Here is an 18,533-nt window from a genome sequence, read left to right as displayed (position 1 = left end):
AAAAGGGCCCATAACGGCCAAAGGAAACCTAGGCAAAGCGGATTTTTTAGGAGTTATTTTAAGGATGGGAAATATAAAATGTGATCAATTGGCATGAGGAATGCTGTCAAACTGGTTAAGAAGTGTGTTGGCATGGTACTTTAACACCATCTCAAGAGTCTCTAAAATCTAATCTACAGATGCTGGGTTATGGATAAAAGGAACTGTTAATCTTGGTGGGCTATTCTCATGTTAAAATACACTTTAGATAATCATAACTAACGCTCAGTAAGTACCTACTATGTGCCCACCACTCTAAGTGCCCTGCCTCTATTAGCTCACTTAATCCTCACAACTGCTCCAGGAGCTTAGGGGCCAGGAAGGTCAAGAAATGGGCCCAAGGTTGCACACCCAGCAAATAGCAGACCTGGGATTTGAACCTGGGCAGTCAGCTTCAGGGCCTATGTGCTTAACCACTCTGCCACTCCCTACTCCAGATGTCCTGGAATGATCTACTATTTACACACACACACACACACACACACACACACACACACACACACACACACACTTGTTCTCGACAGTTGAGGTGGTAATTTATTCCCATTTCTGTATCATTCTATATTACAGCAACTGTGCACAGATGATATTCATTTTTGTCAGAGGAATATAAAAACTCAGAAAACAGATGAAAAAGCAACTTATTCATTTTGAATGCATGAACACAACAGGAGGCAGAAAACAGATGTAGAATAAACAGATTTTGGCACACAAGCTCTTGTAGGTGAAGCATATTGAATGTAAAGTTGGTACACTCGATTCTGTCTAAACAATAAGGTCCTTAAAATGTTTACAGAAGAAAATACTACAAAGACTATCGGGGGGGAGGGGTGAAGGGAGTACCTCTCAGGGCACTGCCAAATACCAATTTACAGATACATGACTCTTTTCTGGAGTCACTTTTAAAAACGTAAAGTTTTGCCCACCTAAGAGGAAATATTATTTCATTTCATTTGGAAGTAGACTAGACACCTGAAATTGGGATTAGAGTATTTTAAATAAAGATCATAGTGCGTGTGTACACATGTGTGCTGGGGTAGGTGAAGGAGTGTTCATTTAGCCACATATCCTATCATAACCTAAAATTCATATAAAGGATCATGCTAACACTTTCTTCGTTCAGTCTAATATTTGAACTGGTTAAAGCCATTTATTTCTACTCAGATGGTTTAGCAGAAGGAAATGCTAGCTTGGAACATAGGGAACTTGGGCCTGATGTCTAGTTCTGACATAAATATAATTGCAGAATGTAGAAAATATTCACTCTGCCTCTCTGGGTTTCAGTTTTCTCATCTGAAAAAGGAGAGATGTGGACAATCTCTCAAGTTCCTTCGGGCAGTCTGTTGACTCACTGCCAGGGCAGACCTGGCCTTGCGGAGGTCATAAGGATCAATCTGTTCTGTTAACAAGGAAGATTCCATGGAATATGAAAGCAGATCAACCTGCTGATGCATTAATTGAAGCTGTATTTCCAAAACAAACTAGTTTCAAATCTTTACTTCTACTACTGCCCAAAAGAGTCATTTTCCCAGTACACGTGTTGACTGCCATATGCTTCTAATGTAGAAACATATCCTGTTGCCTCCTTTAATATCAGTGAAGATACTACTGTCAAATCCATACGTTTATAGTGAATTTTCCCCTTTAAAATCCACAGATATGACTTCATTTCCTGGCCTCATGGATAATTCCTTGATGGACCTATACTGATTTTTAAATAGGCAAAGCATTTTATTTGGACTTGGCAATTTCCTTTTCTCTTTCTTTTAAAAAGTTTTTGGGGTTTTTTCCCCAATTTTTAAAAATTGTGGTAAGATACATACACCATAAAATTTACAATCTTAACCATTTTTAAGTGGATAGTTCAATGGTATTAAGTATATACATACTGTTGTGCAACCATCACCACCACCCATCTCCAGATGGGCTGAGGAAACCTATAAAAAGATCACCCAGCTAGCACTGCACGTGCAAACACTGCTCTCCTCCTGTCCCTGCCAGGCCCTTGTCTGAGCCAGAAGCCAACACTTTCCTAACTGTACCGACCTGAAAAGAAGGAAGTTTTCTAGTCGGTGACAAAAAAAAAAGGAAATAAAAAGACTATAGTCTGAAGTCAACTTCTCCTTCTGTGATGCAGGGAATGTATTTGTAGGAGAAACAAGTACTTTCCTGCCGTTCATTTCTTTAGGCTGGTAGAAAGAACAGCCTTTGAGCACAAGCTTGCTGAAGGAACCAGCCCGGCCCCATTCCCAAGGTCTTATGCTTCAAACAAAGGGCAGGGGGCATTTTCACTCCTGTTATCTTTCCCTATAGCAAACATTGAATTTTCATGCATGCTGCATGGTTTCCGAAAGGCAAGGTGACAGCCAGAGCTCCTGGCTGAGGAAAAGCCCGCCAGGGCTAGGACGCCAGTTCCGAAGGAAGAATTCACAATGGATCTGTTCAAGCAGACTGCCAATTCCTACCAAGTAGAGAGGGCCCCCAAATCTGAGTAATATAAACCTCGCCCGGCTCTGTACCCACAGGACGTGCACCCCAGCCTTTTAGCAACATCCAATTTGCCAACGCTCAGTGTCTTAAAATGAGGATTCCTCTTCTCCCCAACTCTATGTTCCCTGTTTTGTTATGGCATCATGTATTCTAGCAGAGACCCAGAAAAAAAATGCCTGTTATTTCACCTTGGGAAGCTGGAGAGCCTTAAAATAAAAAAATGCATATTTGGGGATGAGGAGGAAAATGGGGGCGGGAGGCATCCGCTCTGGAGTAGGAATCACACTCTTCCACCAGTTGAGGAAATGCAGGGGCGTTGATAAATTGTTCATCTATTAAAACAACAATAAAAACAACCCCCCAACCTGCTTATTTTATTCTCCTCAAAGGGTTTGGGAAGATTAAATGAGAGAACTGTGTGAACAAAAGTAAAATATTACCATCAGTAGCAGTAGTAACAGTATTATTTACAAGCATGGTCAGTACAAATGGTAGGGAGAAGCTGTTACTTGGTAGTAAAAGCAAACCGTGGGCAGCTATGGAAACAGATCAGGAAAGGTCTGAGAGTTAAGTAGAGAAATTAGGATTTATTCAGTGGACCGTGAAAAGAAACTGAAGATTTCGAAGGACGGTGTCATACAGTGAATACATTTCTCTAAAACCAGTATGAGAGCGGTGAGACTGACGAAAGCCACCAGGGCGTCTAGAGGAGGCTTGCTAGGAAGACAGTGCAATAATCTATCTGTGCAAGTGATGAGAAGGCCTGAAAATAGCGTATGAGTGGCAATGAACAGGAATCAAACAAAAGATGTTTCTTTCCCTTAAAAAGAAAAGTTAGCACTTTACTAATTTTTTTTTCTAATTCTAAATGTTCAAAGAAGAAAATCTGGAAAATACAAAAGAGTAGGGAAAAAACCCCGTCCTGTTACCACTGTTAATATCTTGATGGATTTCCCCCCAATCTCACAAAAGACCTTTCTGAGAGCTTGGAGACTGGCTAGCCAGGATGCGTTCAATCGCTATGCCATCAGGTAGTGGACTGAGTTCAAAGTTCTGACGCTGAGAAGAGTGTAGCTGTTACAGGGGCAGGGACGGAGCGGAACAAGAGGAGGCAGGTGAGTGAAGAAGGCAAGCATCCCGCAAGAGAATGCAACAGGCTGTCGTGGAACAGACCTGGCTCCTGACAAGAGGACGGCACGACGGAAAGTAGAGTTTCTGTTCAGCAGCCCCTTGTCCCGACAACCAAGTTCAAGAGGCTAGCGCTTACTTATTCCCACCACAAAAGAGAAATGGTAATTATATGATGTGATGGCACTAACCACTGCTACAATGGCAATCATATTACAATATATAAATGTATCAAATCAACATGTCGTACACCTTAAATTTACACCATGTTATATGTCAGATACATAAAAAAAAAAAAGACAGAGAGAGCCAGAGTCTGCAGTGAGGGTGACGGTGGCTGCAGCACCAGCAATTCCGCGAGGTGACAGGACAATGGCTCCAGTGGCCCTGAGGCCAGCCCGCCTGACTGTGCGGCAGGAACCGTCCCTCAGTAGAGATGGCTGTCGGCAGGTTCGAGCTCTGACCATTACTCTCAACCTCAGTCACAAGACACACACAACTGTGTATATATGTATATATGAACACATGTGTGTGTACGTGTGTGTGTGTGTGTGTGTGGTTTCACAAATAGAAAGTAAAAAAGTTACTGAAACTTGACTAAAGAGAAAACGCTTCGGAAAAAAAATTAAGTCACTGCAAGTTGTTTTATAATAGGATTTTGAAAAAAATGGATCTGGACTATTTGTGGCCATTAATATTCATTGTGTGAAAGTTACTTGGTCTACGTTCTGGAGTAGAAATGTTAACGCAACAACATGTAAGAAAAAACCCAGAGGAAGTGATAGTCTATTCACGTTTTGGGAGATTTGAGTATGAGGTGAAAAAATGCATTTATTTCTCCACATCTGTTTTGCTTTTATAGCCAATTTGCCATAATTTTGGCAAAACAATCCAAACAGTATATCCAATGCTACATTAAGTGGCCTTATTATGTGTGCATTTATTTACTCTGCCCAGTGAACTATTAAACGAATGCGAAAACTGCTCTAAATATCTAAATATTCACAATATTCTGCCCAGAAGGCCTTCTATAGTTTTATCCTAGTCTGTGGTCAGACTACATACAGGTCTAACCCAGTTATTGGTACACCTAGTTCTATCGGTAATGAGATTAGCATGGATGGATGGAGAAACCCCATACAAGAAAAGTAGTTCTTAGCATTTGAAAAACAACATAAGAACACTGTGAATAATGTAACACTCCAAATATCTCATTCCTTCAGTGCTGGTGGTACTACAAACAACTTTTGACAAAAAGCCATCTGGTAATATGTATCAAAAGCCACAAAACTGTTTATATGTGGTAATCCCATTTCTGAGAATTTATCCTAAGGGAAAAACTTGCATCAAAGAAAAGAGCTAACTACATAAAGATGTTCACTGCAGCATTATCTATCTTACCAAAAAAGAGAAACAAACTAAATGGCTATCAACGGAGCGCTGAGGCACTTGGGAGGAAGAGGGTATTTCTGGGGACACTGATTATGGTGTGGAAAAGGCACTGGGGCAGGATACGAAAGAGAATGGACAGGAGTGTGTGCAGCTAGTGACAGACATTAGCAGAGAGTACAAACCTCCGACCTGGTTGTAAGCCTACGGGAAGTCACCATCCAGGCCTTGGAAAAGTAGAGGAATGTCAAAGTTACAAAAGGAAAACTTTAGGGACTTCCCTGGTGGCACAGTGGTTAAGAATCCACTTGCCAATGCAGGGGACACGGGTTCGAGCCCTGGTCTGGTAGGATCCCACATGCTGCAGAGCAACTAAGCCCATGCGCCACAACTACTGAGCCTGCGCTCTAGAGCCCGCGAGCCACAACTACTGAAGCCTGTGCACCTAGAGCCCGTGCTCTGCAACAAGAGAAGCCACCGCAATGAGAAGCCCATGCACTGCAACAAAGAGTAGCCCCCGCTCGCCGCAACTAGAGAAAGCCCGCGCACAGCAACGAAGACCCAATGCAGCCAAAAATAAATAAATTAATTATTTTTTTTAAAAAAAAGATAGCTGTGTCAACTATTTACCAACAGCTACTGAAAAGAAGGCTACGATGACAGAATTAGGTTAGGAAAAAAAAACGAAGAGACTAAGACACGCACAGACAAAGGTCATTTTCTTTTTTACAAAGGATTTCTCTGGCTGGAGATTTATTTCCTCCCTCGCTAAACCATGCAGACTCCCTTCCCTCCCAACATCTTAGAAACTGTGGGGTTCTGGCTGCAGACGCAGATTTCTTTCCCTTCCTTTGCACTGTCCTCTCTCCCCAGACCCACAGTTCCAGAAGCCACTGCCTACAGAGTTTTCAAATATCAAAAATCCCTTACCTACCTGCCTACGGAAGAGCTAATGTGACAAACTACAGTTCTGTGGGTTTTTATATTAATTTCTAGAATACAAAAGAATAAGTATGTTACTTAAGAAGGTGAATAACTTACAAATTGGAAGCAGCTCCTGACACTCGGCTCAATGTTACTGCCCCCAAAGGATGCGACTTCACCCAACTGTCTTGGGATTTGGATAGAATCATGCAGAAGGAGGCCCAGTCTGCGCTGGTCACAAAATCCCGTTGAACTGGCCACTTGCTTGAAAAGGTCTACAAAAGGAAAAAGAGAATTGCAACCATCAAAAAGCAGAACCAAGTAGATGTTAGCAGAATCTAAGGACCAACTCAATTCCAGCACCAATTCTCAAGAGTAGCCAATATTCCCACAGTGTACTTTTACTGTACACTAATCTGCACATTATTTTTATGGATCAAGTTAATCATCACTGTGTATATATGAAGTGTGACAACTTTTAAATAAACTACAGCCCTGCAAGTAATGAGAGCTCACATACAGTTCTGACACGTGAGTTTTTCCTAAGCCAGAACATAATCCTTTGGAAAATATTTTATATATAGGACATGACCACCATCATAAAATAAATGTTTTAGCCTTAAGAAACATAGAACGGGCCCAAAGCACCATCCCCTTTGGACATCAGATTCCAAAATATATCAAAATTGGGACTTCTTTATGCAGTCATACGATCACTGAGTTTCTCGTACATGTTCCCACAGGATGCTGTACATATTCGTAATTAGCTCATATCACTTTACACTGTCACTGATTTCATATGTGTCTTTTTGGCTGAAGAATGATATCCCCTCAAGGCTGGGACCATATCTTGGTCAACTGTGTGCCGGAAATGTGTGGAGTAGAAGAGCAGCGCCTGGAGGACAGCAGGTGCCCAATATACGTGCATTCACAGCATGAATGAATATACCAAACACTCGCAACATGTTTTGTTCTCAGAAATAAAATTATTTTAATCCTACCTTGTATTCAAATAAAAGTTGCCCAAAAAGTAAGCCCACGGAAGATTCTCCTACTCATAAGCACACTTTAAACCCTAAGAAATTAAATGTTTTAACGAGATATTTAAGATGGCAGTAACAGCACTGAGCTCTCAACAGCATTTTCTCGTCTCTCCAGCGCACACACATAATTTCAGAATTATGAATTATCTTCAAATATCCCAGCTTGAAGTTAACAGTTTTGTTTCGCCAACCTCAAACCTGTTCCCTCTCAGTGGTTATTTGAAACACAAACTGGAAGCTTCCTTGATGAATCAAGTTAGTATTACGATGTGCTGGTACTATACCTATCCCGAGTAACTACAATATTTAAAGGACGAAAGCCCACAGAAATATTCTATTTTATCCAAAACACATTTTCAGATGGCTAACAAAAGCTGTTCTGTTCTTTTTTCTTGGGTTCTTAGGATGAGAAAACTCAAGTGGAAACTACATAAAAGTAAGAGCTAAAAGAGCTTGTGTATTTTGTGGCTTACTCCTAGGGGGGAAATGCGCAGTAGGACCCAGAGTGGCTTTGGAGGAATTCAATCTCTTTTATCTCCTGCCCGTCCTTAAGCTCAGCACATCTCCACATCCCTGTGTGGCTAGGCCTTAGGGGAAAAGAGAAAAGACAAGATACACTAGGTTTGTTTAATATTCCTACCGAAAAGATTTCTCACGAGCATTTAAGGGGGAAAAACAAGTACATTCCTTCACAGTGGGAATGAATGGTTGCTTAGTCATCTCAACTGTCCCTCCTCTAGCATTTGCTTTTAATTTGGATTTACAAATTTTAAGCAGAAGAGCCCAATAGCTAATCAAAAGGAAATTCTGTAAGGTGTTATTTACCCTGTAAGAAATGGCAAGCTGTCTCTCAAATAATAAAATGTTAATCACATCACAGAATTAGGTATGTCAGTACAACTCACAGTAAGATGATTATAAAATAAACAAGGTTTCTTGAACACGAATGCCAGATAGTACTCTTTAAATAAGAATCCAAAGACGAGGCAAGTGCACGGATTAAACCTTCACATTTATTTTTCTGACTTAGACAAAGGGGTTAGGAAATCGGACTTTATCCCCAAGGAACGTGTGTTTTACTCAGACACAGTCGATGTAATGTAAAATAATACTCGGACTGGAGAAGTTAATGCTCATTCTCTATTTAAATACCTACAATTTAACATCTGACAGGGAACGGCACAAATCAAATTTTATGACAGTCTGAAAGCAGTTCTACATCTTACATGAGAAACCTGCTGTCAAATAAGAACACCATGTTATTCCCCATCTGGAACTGGGGTAATTAGCCAACATTAATAAAAGAATACTGAGTTAATATACATGACTTACATCTGTACTTGTCTTCCAAATGTGCTTTACACAGAGAAATGATGCCAGTTTTAAAAGACAGGACCCGGATCCTCCCTGTTCGTCCCCTGTTATGAATAATCAAAGCAGAAAACAATTACTGACACTTTACTGAACGATAAACACTTCTTAGTTAAGAGGAAAAACCTTGGATATGGAAACTCTACTGACCATTGTTTTATTAAGATCATTTAGAATGTTTCTGAGTTCATTATCTATTTGGCTGATGACCTAGAATGCGATGGAAATTTGACCAACTCGACCAATGAACATTTACCAAGTTTTCAATTCTTAAAAGCCCTTACTTGAATGGTAAGAGTTTCTCCACATAAAAATAAGAAAAATATCCTTCTATTCATCTATGGAGGGCCACCTGGGTTTATGTCGATAAGGGGAGAAATTACTACTACGTACTAAGAAAATCACCTACTTCAGTTATTGAAGCCAAAAAATACCAGCAAGTAACTGCTCTGCCCTCAAAACACTCATTTAGATTTTCATCAGATTGCCCCTTATTGAGAAGAAAATTAATCACTTCAGGCCACAAAACACACAGTATAAAATATGAACATTTATCCCTACAAGAAAAATATGATACAGTCTATTAGAGAGCATTTGAATAGATGATCTTAATGAGCAATTTAAAAATAACCTATTGCTATAGCCATGTTTTAACATAGGTATGCTTTCACTTTACATATAAACCATTCCACATGACAAATTTATTAACAAGTTCATTTTGCCCATGGGAAAAAATTAAAAGAATGAAAAGTTTTTCATTTTGTAGAAAATGTCTTTTGATAATTTTCAGCCTTTATTTTGTTATGAAAAACAACTGAACCATATATGTCGGTTAAAAAAAAAGTCTGTAGAATAACTGTAAAGGATAGGTCCCAAGAGTGGTTATTTTTGGTGAACAATATGCTCAGCTTTCAACTGGTACAATTCACTAAATCCATTAGTCAAACAAAAATCCTGGGTCCTACTGCGTTAACAAAAGTACTATCATTGGAAGATTTTATCTTTTTCCCTCTTTAAAACGGCAAATCAAAGTTTAAGAAACTTTATATAGTGACTCAGGTCTTCAAGGAGTTAAAATTGTCCCCAGATAATTTTCAGGCAATTGTCCCCAGATAATTTTCAGGCATAGAGAAGGGAAGTTATATACTCAGAATCCATTCGTACATCATCTGCAAAGAGAATGGTGCCAAAATATATTTGAGGGAAGACCTGAATAGAAACCCTTATCAAAGCAAATCTAAGGATAATCCGTAATTAAAATCCAACATGATCAAGGGCTTGGTAGATAATGATGAGAATTCAACAGCCAGGTGATCTTGGAACTTAAAAAGCAATACCTTATCAAAATAACAAAGAAAAAAGGTATACATTTATATCCAGGAGGTGGTAGAAATGTACACCAAAGGCAAAAGCAAATAGTTGCTATGCAACTCCTTTCAGAAGACCTTCCCAGATTTCCAAACGAAGAATACGTTCTTGTTGACATGTGAAATCAGGCATATAGTAATTCTGATGTCTAAGAAGAATTCAGTTGAAATTGAGACCAATTCCTTCTGCTACCTTCCTCAATTGTCTTCATTAAGCTCAAGACAAAAGTGGGGAGTTCTCCTATGTGCAATCGAAAAGAAATAAAAGAGTGTTTTCTAAGAGAGAGGGATGAATGGAGGTGCCAAAGTGAAACTTCATAAATCCTTATTAAAAAAAAAAAAAAACAAGGCTTCCCCAGTTTGAAGATCTGGATTTGCTGCATTAGGGCTTGTTTTCTTTTTTTTTTGGCTTATCAATTTACACTCTTCTGCAAAAAATCTCTCGAGTATCAGCTAACACTATTCAGAGCTGGTGACAGGTGTGGCAGCATCTCCAGGAGCACATCCCTCTCTGCCGGTGAGAGGAAGCCACCCCCGAAGAGGACGGAGGAGTTCAAAATTCACAGGCAAGAAAGGGAAAGAACTCATGGCTACACACTGACTCATTCTACTATTTGAAAAATGAGTATCTCAGGGTTTGGTTTGTTTTCTAATCGGAGAGCATTCTACGTTCTAGTTCTTACCTCCTAGCTTATCAAAATATTTTTCAGTTCCATTAAATGCAAAAATGATTAATCACGGGGATAGCATTAGGTCACACGGCTTCATGAAACTTTCATCCTGAGGACCGTACTTCTAGACTGGAGCCCTGTTGTGACGCTAACTACACCGCCACCGGTCTGTAAACTAAGCCTCCAGTGGTACAGTCTGGAGAAAGCCTGCTGTACGTACGTGTCATAAACATTCAGCAGCCAATTGAGACACATGTCCACGCAGAGAGGGACGTTGACCAGACTGTTGTGCTCTTGCTCCAGGCGATCGTAAATCGTGGTCAAACAATTAATGATCTGCAGGATGTCCATGGGCTGGTCATTTTGCTTGAGGTTGTGCTGGTCCAGGGCATCGCATGCAGCTGACAGGCTCAAGAGATCCACTGCAAAAGCCACATAAAATCACAGGTGATTCAAAGGGGAAAATCCTTCTCTCACTGTTTTTCTTTTTGACAATCCTGGTAGGATTGGCTTGTACCCTTTAGTAAACAGCAAACCCGAACCCTACCCTCTTTGATTAAAGTGTTTTCTTTTCACCCCTCAGCTCTAAGTCTGATAAGTGTGATGAGTATTCAAGCTCTGAGGCTGTCCTCAAGTCCCACCGGCATTGCGTGAAGATGTGGATGAAGAGACAGTTCTCATTCCTGAACTATTAGGAAATATTTGAGCGTTAAGGGGACCTAGAGTGTTCTACAGGAACAGAGTCATTTCCACCTGAATTAGAAAGAAAAAAAACCTGTTTTACTAGAGATTTTCAAAGAGGTCCTGAGAATACTTTCTTGTATTAGTACTAGAGGAGGTCAGTTTGATTAATCTGCGTGGTTAGGGTTGTGTAAACTCTTATTTCCAGCTATGCATTTATAATCATTAAGCGTTTTCCTCCTTGAAGTATCAGTCACCTCCTAATCTCTCTGCTACATTAACACTAGGTGAAAAAATACTCAACTTCACTAAAATTTTCTATAGGCCAACTAAAATAAATGCATCATCTATCCAGTTCTCAGATGCAAGGCTCACTTATTTCTCCTTTCACCTTCAAATTACAGTCCACAACGTACTTTTCAAGTCCGCTAAGAACTTTATAAGTTTGGGGGGGGGGTGGAGGTTCCCGTGATCTGAGGTGGTATTTAATCATATACTGAAAGACAAACATTTATCAAAAGTGAAGCCTCAACACTGCCCAACATGAGCAAATCGTAAGCTTTACTCCCAAGTGTCACAGAAAGATGCTTTTCTGTAAAGCCAATTTATTAGCCAAATTGGAAATGCAACAACATTGCTTTTGTAACACCTTATACATCCAAGCTCTGGTCTGAATTCTCAGTCCTTTGAGAGCAAGAATCAATGGTAATTAAGTAAATCTCTCACGTATCCAGGGGGAGGAGGCAACACAATTATAAATGTAACTGCAGATAAACACCACCATCCCAATCAGTAAACAGCTTGCCCCATACTAAACAGATGCAAATTTAAGGCTTTAATGCATTTTACTAGTTACTATTTGTGGCTACTTCTAATTAAATGTTAAGGACGAACCCCCCAAATGGTGGTTAATACCTATGTAGGTTAATACCTCTGTAGTGCATGTTTTCCTCTTTTCAAAAAGGAAAATAGTAACCTTTTGAAGTTTCCCTGGAAGCATGAAGGAGACCCGGGGGTGGAAGCAGGAGGTTTTTTTTTTCCCTTTGTCTTTCATCCCAGTGAGTAAACCTCTCTGCTTCCATGGACCAGTTTCCTTAAAATACCCTGGCCGAGCACTCATCCTATCAAAGCCAAGCCCCCACTCCTTTTGCTTAAAAATACTCGAAAGATAAAGGAGTGACCTCTTTACATTGAAGCCAAGACTTGTTTCAAGTGGCAGAAAGGAATGTAACTTGATTTGAAAGGGAGGTAGGAAGGAAAAAGAATAAAGAATTTAAAAACATGACAACACAAGCAGGCAGGGGGACAGGAGGAGGGGAAGGCCGAGTGGTGACTGTATGGGAGACCAGAGAGACATGCAGAGACAAAAGACTCCAACTTTCATCCTCTCTGCTGTGCGCCTGACTTTCTCTGAGGACACGTTTTCAGGTTTAGGAATGCAGCACCCCATCTGCATTAGCAGAAGAGAGGAGATTTCCTCCAAACACCAATAAACCCAATGTGTTTCTGTATATACTGAGGGAAGTGATGGGTGGTTCCAAGTTTTTCTAGTATTTTCTTTCTGTTACTTTGCCGTAATCATTATAAATATTTTGCTTTATATCCAAGGATATAAGAACTAACAAGTGAGAATTTTTAGACTCACTTTTGTATGAAGAGTCTAATTTCCCCGTGTGATGGAAACAAATAACCAACAGCAAAATGGCATCAATTTTTTATCAGGCCTACTCTTCTCTCCGTACAGGTGAATGGGTAACACACAGAAGAGGAAATTGGGAGCATAAATAGCTCCAGAGGGGCGCAAAGCAATTGCTCTGAAATAACAGGAGCGGGAGGTTACACAGTTGGGAGAGAAACACTGTGCAGTGCGCTCTGCTAAAACCAAATGTGGTTAAACACAAGAATGAGCCATCACAGAAGACTGGAGAACTCATTTTCCCAAAACAAACATATCAAACAGAATCCCACTATCATGCAACAATTTGTAAAAGACTCCTATTTAGGTGTATATAGCCGATACTGTGGACTTGAAAAGAGGTGAGAAAATCAATAGGGACGATGTAATTGCCCCACAAACATACACTTAACTGTTCAAAATGAGCATCTTAAAGAATACATTGCGATTCTTTGATGAAACATTAAACATAATGATTAGCTGCTTCTAGAAGAAGCCTCAACAAGCAACCAGCAGACACAATTTTGTAAAACTACCCTTTTACCGCAAGCTAGGAATTTCCATTTAGGAGAAAATCTCTCTCTCCTTTAGTGTATTCACTAGGGAATACATTTTAAAGCTATATAAAAACCCAAGTGTGTTCTAATAGACCCTTCTCTTTCAAAAATTATTTTGACAGTAGAAGATGCTATAGGTTTTGATGCCACTGAAGAATAGAGAGCATCTGGTGGTGCCCCTCATGCATCAGGGGTGTGGGGTGAAAGAGGGGGGACAAGATAAAAAACGACCGGCTCGCCAGGATCCTCTCTGCTAAGCACGAAAAGCAGGAAAGGAAGGAGACGGGATGGGATGGGATGGGGTGGGATGGGATGCGATGGGGTGGGGTGGGGTGGGGTGGGATGGGGTGGGGTGGGATGGGATGGGATGGGGTGGGATGGGATGGGATGGGGTGGGACGGGGTGGGGTGGGGTGGGGTGGGGTGGGATGGGGTGGGGTGGGGTGGACGGTTCCTGAGGCGCTGGCTGTGCCCAGTCACCCTCTCAACACCCTAGGTTCAAATGCTAACTCTGTTCTTTTCCTCATACGCCACAAGTGAGGAGCTCAGATGGATTTTTTTTTTTGGTCTTTTACAGAATCCTAGGCTTTGAGAACTCAAAAGCACTTTAGAATCGTTTTGCAGTGGGGAAAACTGAGACTGGACAGGAGGAGACCTGCTCCGGGTATTATGGCAGGATACATGGAGGTATGTACTGAAAAGCAGAAAGGTGGGTGGCAGAAGGTGTCCTTACAGGCTGTACAGAAAAAGAAAAGAAAACCACCCCACATTCTCTACTAGCAATAATACTGGGAGAAAAAAGAAGCACCAAAATGTTGGCTAGAATAAGCCCGATGGTGCCCACACAACCCTGGGCTCATCCCATGGGTCAACCTGGATACCCCAGGTTAACAATATAAACAATCCTATAACCTAATTAGCACAGACACAGACAGGGGCGAGCGGGTCATGGTGGGATAACTCCTGTGTGTCTGACATTTTGGCCCAGGCAGCAGAAGGCGTCTGCGGGAAGAAGAGGCTGTTGTGGACATCACATCATTCTACAGGCAGCTTACACTTCAGGCTAAAGGACTTTCCAAGCAAATCTTTGCCCAGCAAGAAAGTCAAGCACTTTGCCGTAGTTATCTTTGCTGTGAGGGTTAACTCCAGAGGCGCTGAAGTTGGCAAGAGATGTTTTGCTAAAACAGACACACGACGCAGACCCTTTGATCAAAGCAAGGAAAAGAAGTGACTCATTGTGTTTATGGGTAGCCACGAGTTACAGGTTATCACAGTTGTTTGCTGCTAGCAATAACATTAGCCATTTTTACCTGGTCTCAGGGATGCCCAGGGAGGCCACTGGGTTTGGGACTGGCTATGTAAGAAGACGACGTCCAGATTACCAGCAGCTAAAAGCAATCCTGTTGTGATGCGTATCCTTGTTTTAATGTTGCTGCTGTACCGTAGGCTTTTCCTTTCTACAGTCATGAACTGTACATTTGTAAGGACTGTCATTTGGGTTCTGTGAGCTTAACTATCATCCCCGGAGCAATCAGTGCCAGAATGGAGATTGTTTAGAAGACCCCAACTCATTCTTAGCTGAAAATACGGGTAAGGCATTATTTTAAAAGGAAAAAAAAAGATGATTCTAATAAAAGGGATGAAAATAAACCATTGATGCTGGTTGCCAAGCTACCCTTGGTTTGAAGTAGCGCAGGCTTTGAAATTCGTTATCAATAATACAACTTTCTACTGCAAACTGGAAATGGTAGAACCTGAACTCCAGGAGCTAACGGAATGGATTAGAAGGGGAGAGCAAACTGATGGTAAGTCTGCTAAAAATTCAATTCCTTGGTTGCAGGAGCAAAAGCTCAAATAAGTTCAGCACCTGCCTCCATTGAGCTTCGCCCTCTCTGGCCTGCAGGTAGAGTTCCAACTAAAGGAACCTGGGAACTGGCACTTTTTGATAAATGGGCGACACCTCAGAGACCAATTACAATTGAAAAGATAATTCAAGTGAGGGAACTTACAGGTGTTCCCTACTTTACCACAATTTTCTCTTTCAGTGCCATACTAGTAGTCTCTGGACTGGGACTACAATTAAGTGTATGGAACCAATGTGACCCCTTATCAAAAATTGGGAAGAGAAGGGGAAGGGAAAGGGGAAGCCCAGGCATGTCTTATCCTGCTACCAGCTAAATATGGACTAGTCCAGTGGCCGAACCCAGGGGATATACTCTTTGTTGGGGGAGAGAGTTTGGATGAAATTTTAACAGTAAGGAAGAAAGACTGTTGCCGAAGGGAAGAAAGCCACCAAATGGGTGTGAAAAAGGGAAAATCTAACATAATGCTGGTGCCTAGAAAGAGGCTTAAAATAAGAGAATAATATGCTCCCTTGGCTATGACTCAGATGCCCTTTTAAAAAGCCAAGAAGTGAGCAGGACAGCTGGCCAATCTATCGAACACACTGGATGAAGAGGTGGGAGTTCTGACTGTGACCAAGACCCCACGGAGCAGTATTAAAGTGGTTATGGCTTTTGGTGCTTGTTTCACAGGATACATCTGTCATTAAGCACCTGCTTTGGAAAGTACCCTGTGGGAATATTTACCCAGTCATATCTGGAGAACACTGATTTATAATCATCTGAATGAAGACAGTATGGTCATTGATTGTGATGATGAAGGATTACGAAAGGTATTGGGTATGTGGTAGAAAGTTTATATGGTATATGCCTCATCTGTCACAATATTCTGTGTTAAAAAAAAAAAAAAGCTGGCGTTAGTGTGTGAGGAAAGCTACAAATCGGTGGAGGGACAATTGGGACGCTTGGATCACCGAGGAAAAAGCTCAGTTGAATTTGGTGGGCCCACTTCCCTGAGATTGAAAAGCCAGACATTTTTTTGTTGTTGTTACTTAGACATTCAGATTTATCGTTGACACCTGATTTCTTCATATTGCAGTTTTCACATAGAAGTCTGGATTAAGTTGATAATATGGATGTAATATACATTTACTTTTGAGAATTTTCAATTCCATTTTAAATGATCAAGTAGTTTGTAAATCATAGGTGAAACCTTTTAAGATGTTTCGAGTACAGAAGTTTGTTTGACATAGGCAGGATTCATGAGATGTGTTGGGGATAAATGTGTTTTATAAACAGCATGTTTATATTAAACATAGAAAGGGACTGAAGGACCAAGAGATATGTAATATTCCAGAGGCAACTGAGTACGAAGTGTTTATTGTATACGAAATATACAAGAGGCACTAATTATACACATGGATACTTAATATTCATGAGGTCTTAATTCGGGCACCCATCAGTGAGACACATTCTGGCCCCATGTGTCCTTTGCTCCAGAAACTCAAGTAAAAACCATGGCCATTGACCAGGCTAAGTATCACACTATAACTGTGGACAGGTGCGCTTGTCTCTGTGTCCTCAATAGAGCAAGTTTACGTCATTGGCCTAAGGTGAAAAGCCAGAAATTTGCTGTGGACGGCTATAGATATTTCTGTGGCATACCCAAACCAAAGTTCATTTAGGAGTGACTACTATTCCTATGATGTTTGCCTGGGAGACTCAACATTTCTGTATCTCAACTGTATTTCCTAGTTATAGTAAAGACGTTAGTACACAGTGGCAACAACATGTCTGGTGGACCAAAGAGCATGGGACTGCTTGAAATAAAAGAATCTTAGGAGAATTAGGAGCTGGGAGAGGACTACCTGGCAAGGTAGAATTTGCTTTGAGTGAGAAAAGAGAAACCGACGGAAAAGACCGCCTAGTGCAAAAAGAACACATCAAGGGAATCCAATTCCAGGAGAAAAGAGGATATCAACTAGAAATGGAACCAATGATAACCCGAGAATGGAACCTACAAGGTCCTCCTTAACAGCCTCAGCACCATGACTGAGAACCCACCCTTCTTTCCCTTAGTGAGCAACTCGTGGGTACTGGACACATTTCGGACAGGACTACAATGCACCCCCTGGGAGAGAGATGCCTCCTGTTACCGGCCGGACCCCTCTCTTGGGGCACCGATATCCATCAAACCATGTAAGTGGAGAAAACGAGTTTGGCTCCATCCTCAAGATGTTTTGAATTCTGAAATAACAGAGACCTGGCCTCCAACCTATGTGAAAAATAATATAATGGTATACGGGAAAAGGAGATTTTTGCGGGGAAGGGACAAATAATTACACTGTAACGCTGTTGCCTTCTTGTACCCTATGCATGCAAGAGATTGTAGATTTGTAAGCAATGTTACCGTGGGTCCTGTGAGTCTTCTTTAGTGACCAAACCCTATCTGATGCCACCTTTCAGTGCATGCACAAAAGGTGACGTGCATGTACCAAGAAGGGAGCACCTTTTTTTACCTGGTATGTCATGGTAAGGATGAGTCTGGCCATTGTGCCTCTATTCAGACAACTCCAGGCTGTACAAAATTTCTCTACTGTGTGATTTAGTTGCTGAACAGAAGCAAATTGTTCTATATTTCTTGTTTGCAGAATATCTGTCACATTTATCAACTGCAGTATATTTAGCCCTATGGTTTGGGCTCTCTCCAACCCACCACACGCTAATAAACTAAATACATGGGCTCTGTTAAGTGCATTTTTATTTCTGCTCTTAGAAGTTGGCTATATTTTTAATTTTAGAAGCTGCAAACCTATAGGATGCTCATGAGAACTACAGCCGGAGAAAGAAAAAGCTTAGATTATCTTCTTCATAACTTTCAGTGGGGTATCAGCCATATGAACGGGCTTATAAATCCTTCTTACCCAGATTTTCTCTTTGTCTCTGCTTTCCTGTCGAGTTGAATTTTCATTCACAATGAAAGGCAGTATGGAGTCATGCAACATTAAACGGATTACAAACTGGGGACATTATAGGCCAATGTTGATGCTCTAGACTTAAATAGCAAATCCTCTATAGTGGATAAAACTGTGGTATTCAGGTTTCTGCAATACCGAAGCTTTGATAGTGAAGTGAAAAAAATAAGACCAAGTGCTTAGCGGCGGTAGCATGGCATATTTTCTAAGGCACCTGTAATTCAAACTCTTTACTGGCATCAGGAAATCACTGAGATAACGTCATTAATTTTCATTAAAGTAAGAGTTAGTGGACACGACCTTCAGTTGGAAAAGGTAGCCAGGACAAGTTTTGTTTGTCTATACCACAGACAATAGCTCTTTATCATGGCTTTACAGGCACA

The 18,533-nt window shown here is 40.9% G+C and overlaps 1 protein-coding gene across 3 annotated transcripts in view; it reads right to left on the bottom strand.

Annotated features, from left to right (window-relative positions):
- Positions 1–18,533, bottom strand: part of LOC118888681 (dystrophin-like) — a 151,556-nt gene that overhangs the window by 92,146 nt on the left and 40,877 nt on the right. For all 3 annotated transcript variants that reach the window (XM_036840024.1, XM_036840026.1, XM_036840025.1), the window contains exons 4-6: positions 10,643–10,844; positions 8,346–8,431; positions 6,088–6,245 (exon numbers count right to left, since the gene is read on the bottom strand). In XM_036840024.1, the coding sequence (XP_036695919.1) occupies positions 6,088–6,245; positions 8,346–8,431; positions 10,643–10,844 (446 nt within the window). The remainder of the gene's footprint in view (positions 1–6,087; positions 6,246–8,345; positions 8,432–10,642; positions 10,845–18,533) is intronic.

The sequence above is a fragment of the Balaenoptera musculus genome, chromosome X (assembly GCF_009873245.2).
Source record: "Balaenoptera musculus isolate JJ_BM4_2016_0621 chromosome X, mBalMus1.pri.v3, whole genome shotgun sequence".
Taxonomy (NCBI): Eukaryota; Metazoa; Chordata; class Mammalia; order Artiodactyla; family Balaenopteridae; genus Balaenoptera; species Balaenoptera musculus.
The sequence above is the reverse complement of the archived record's forward strand: the minus strand, read 5'-3'. Positions and strand labels throughout refer to the sequence as shown.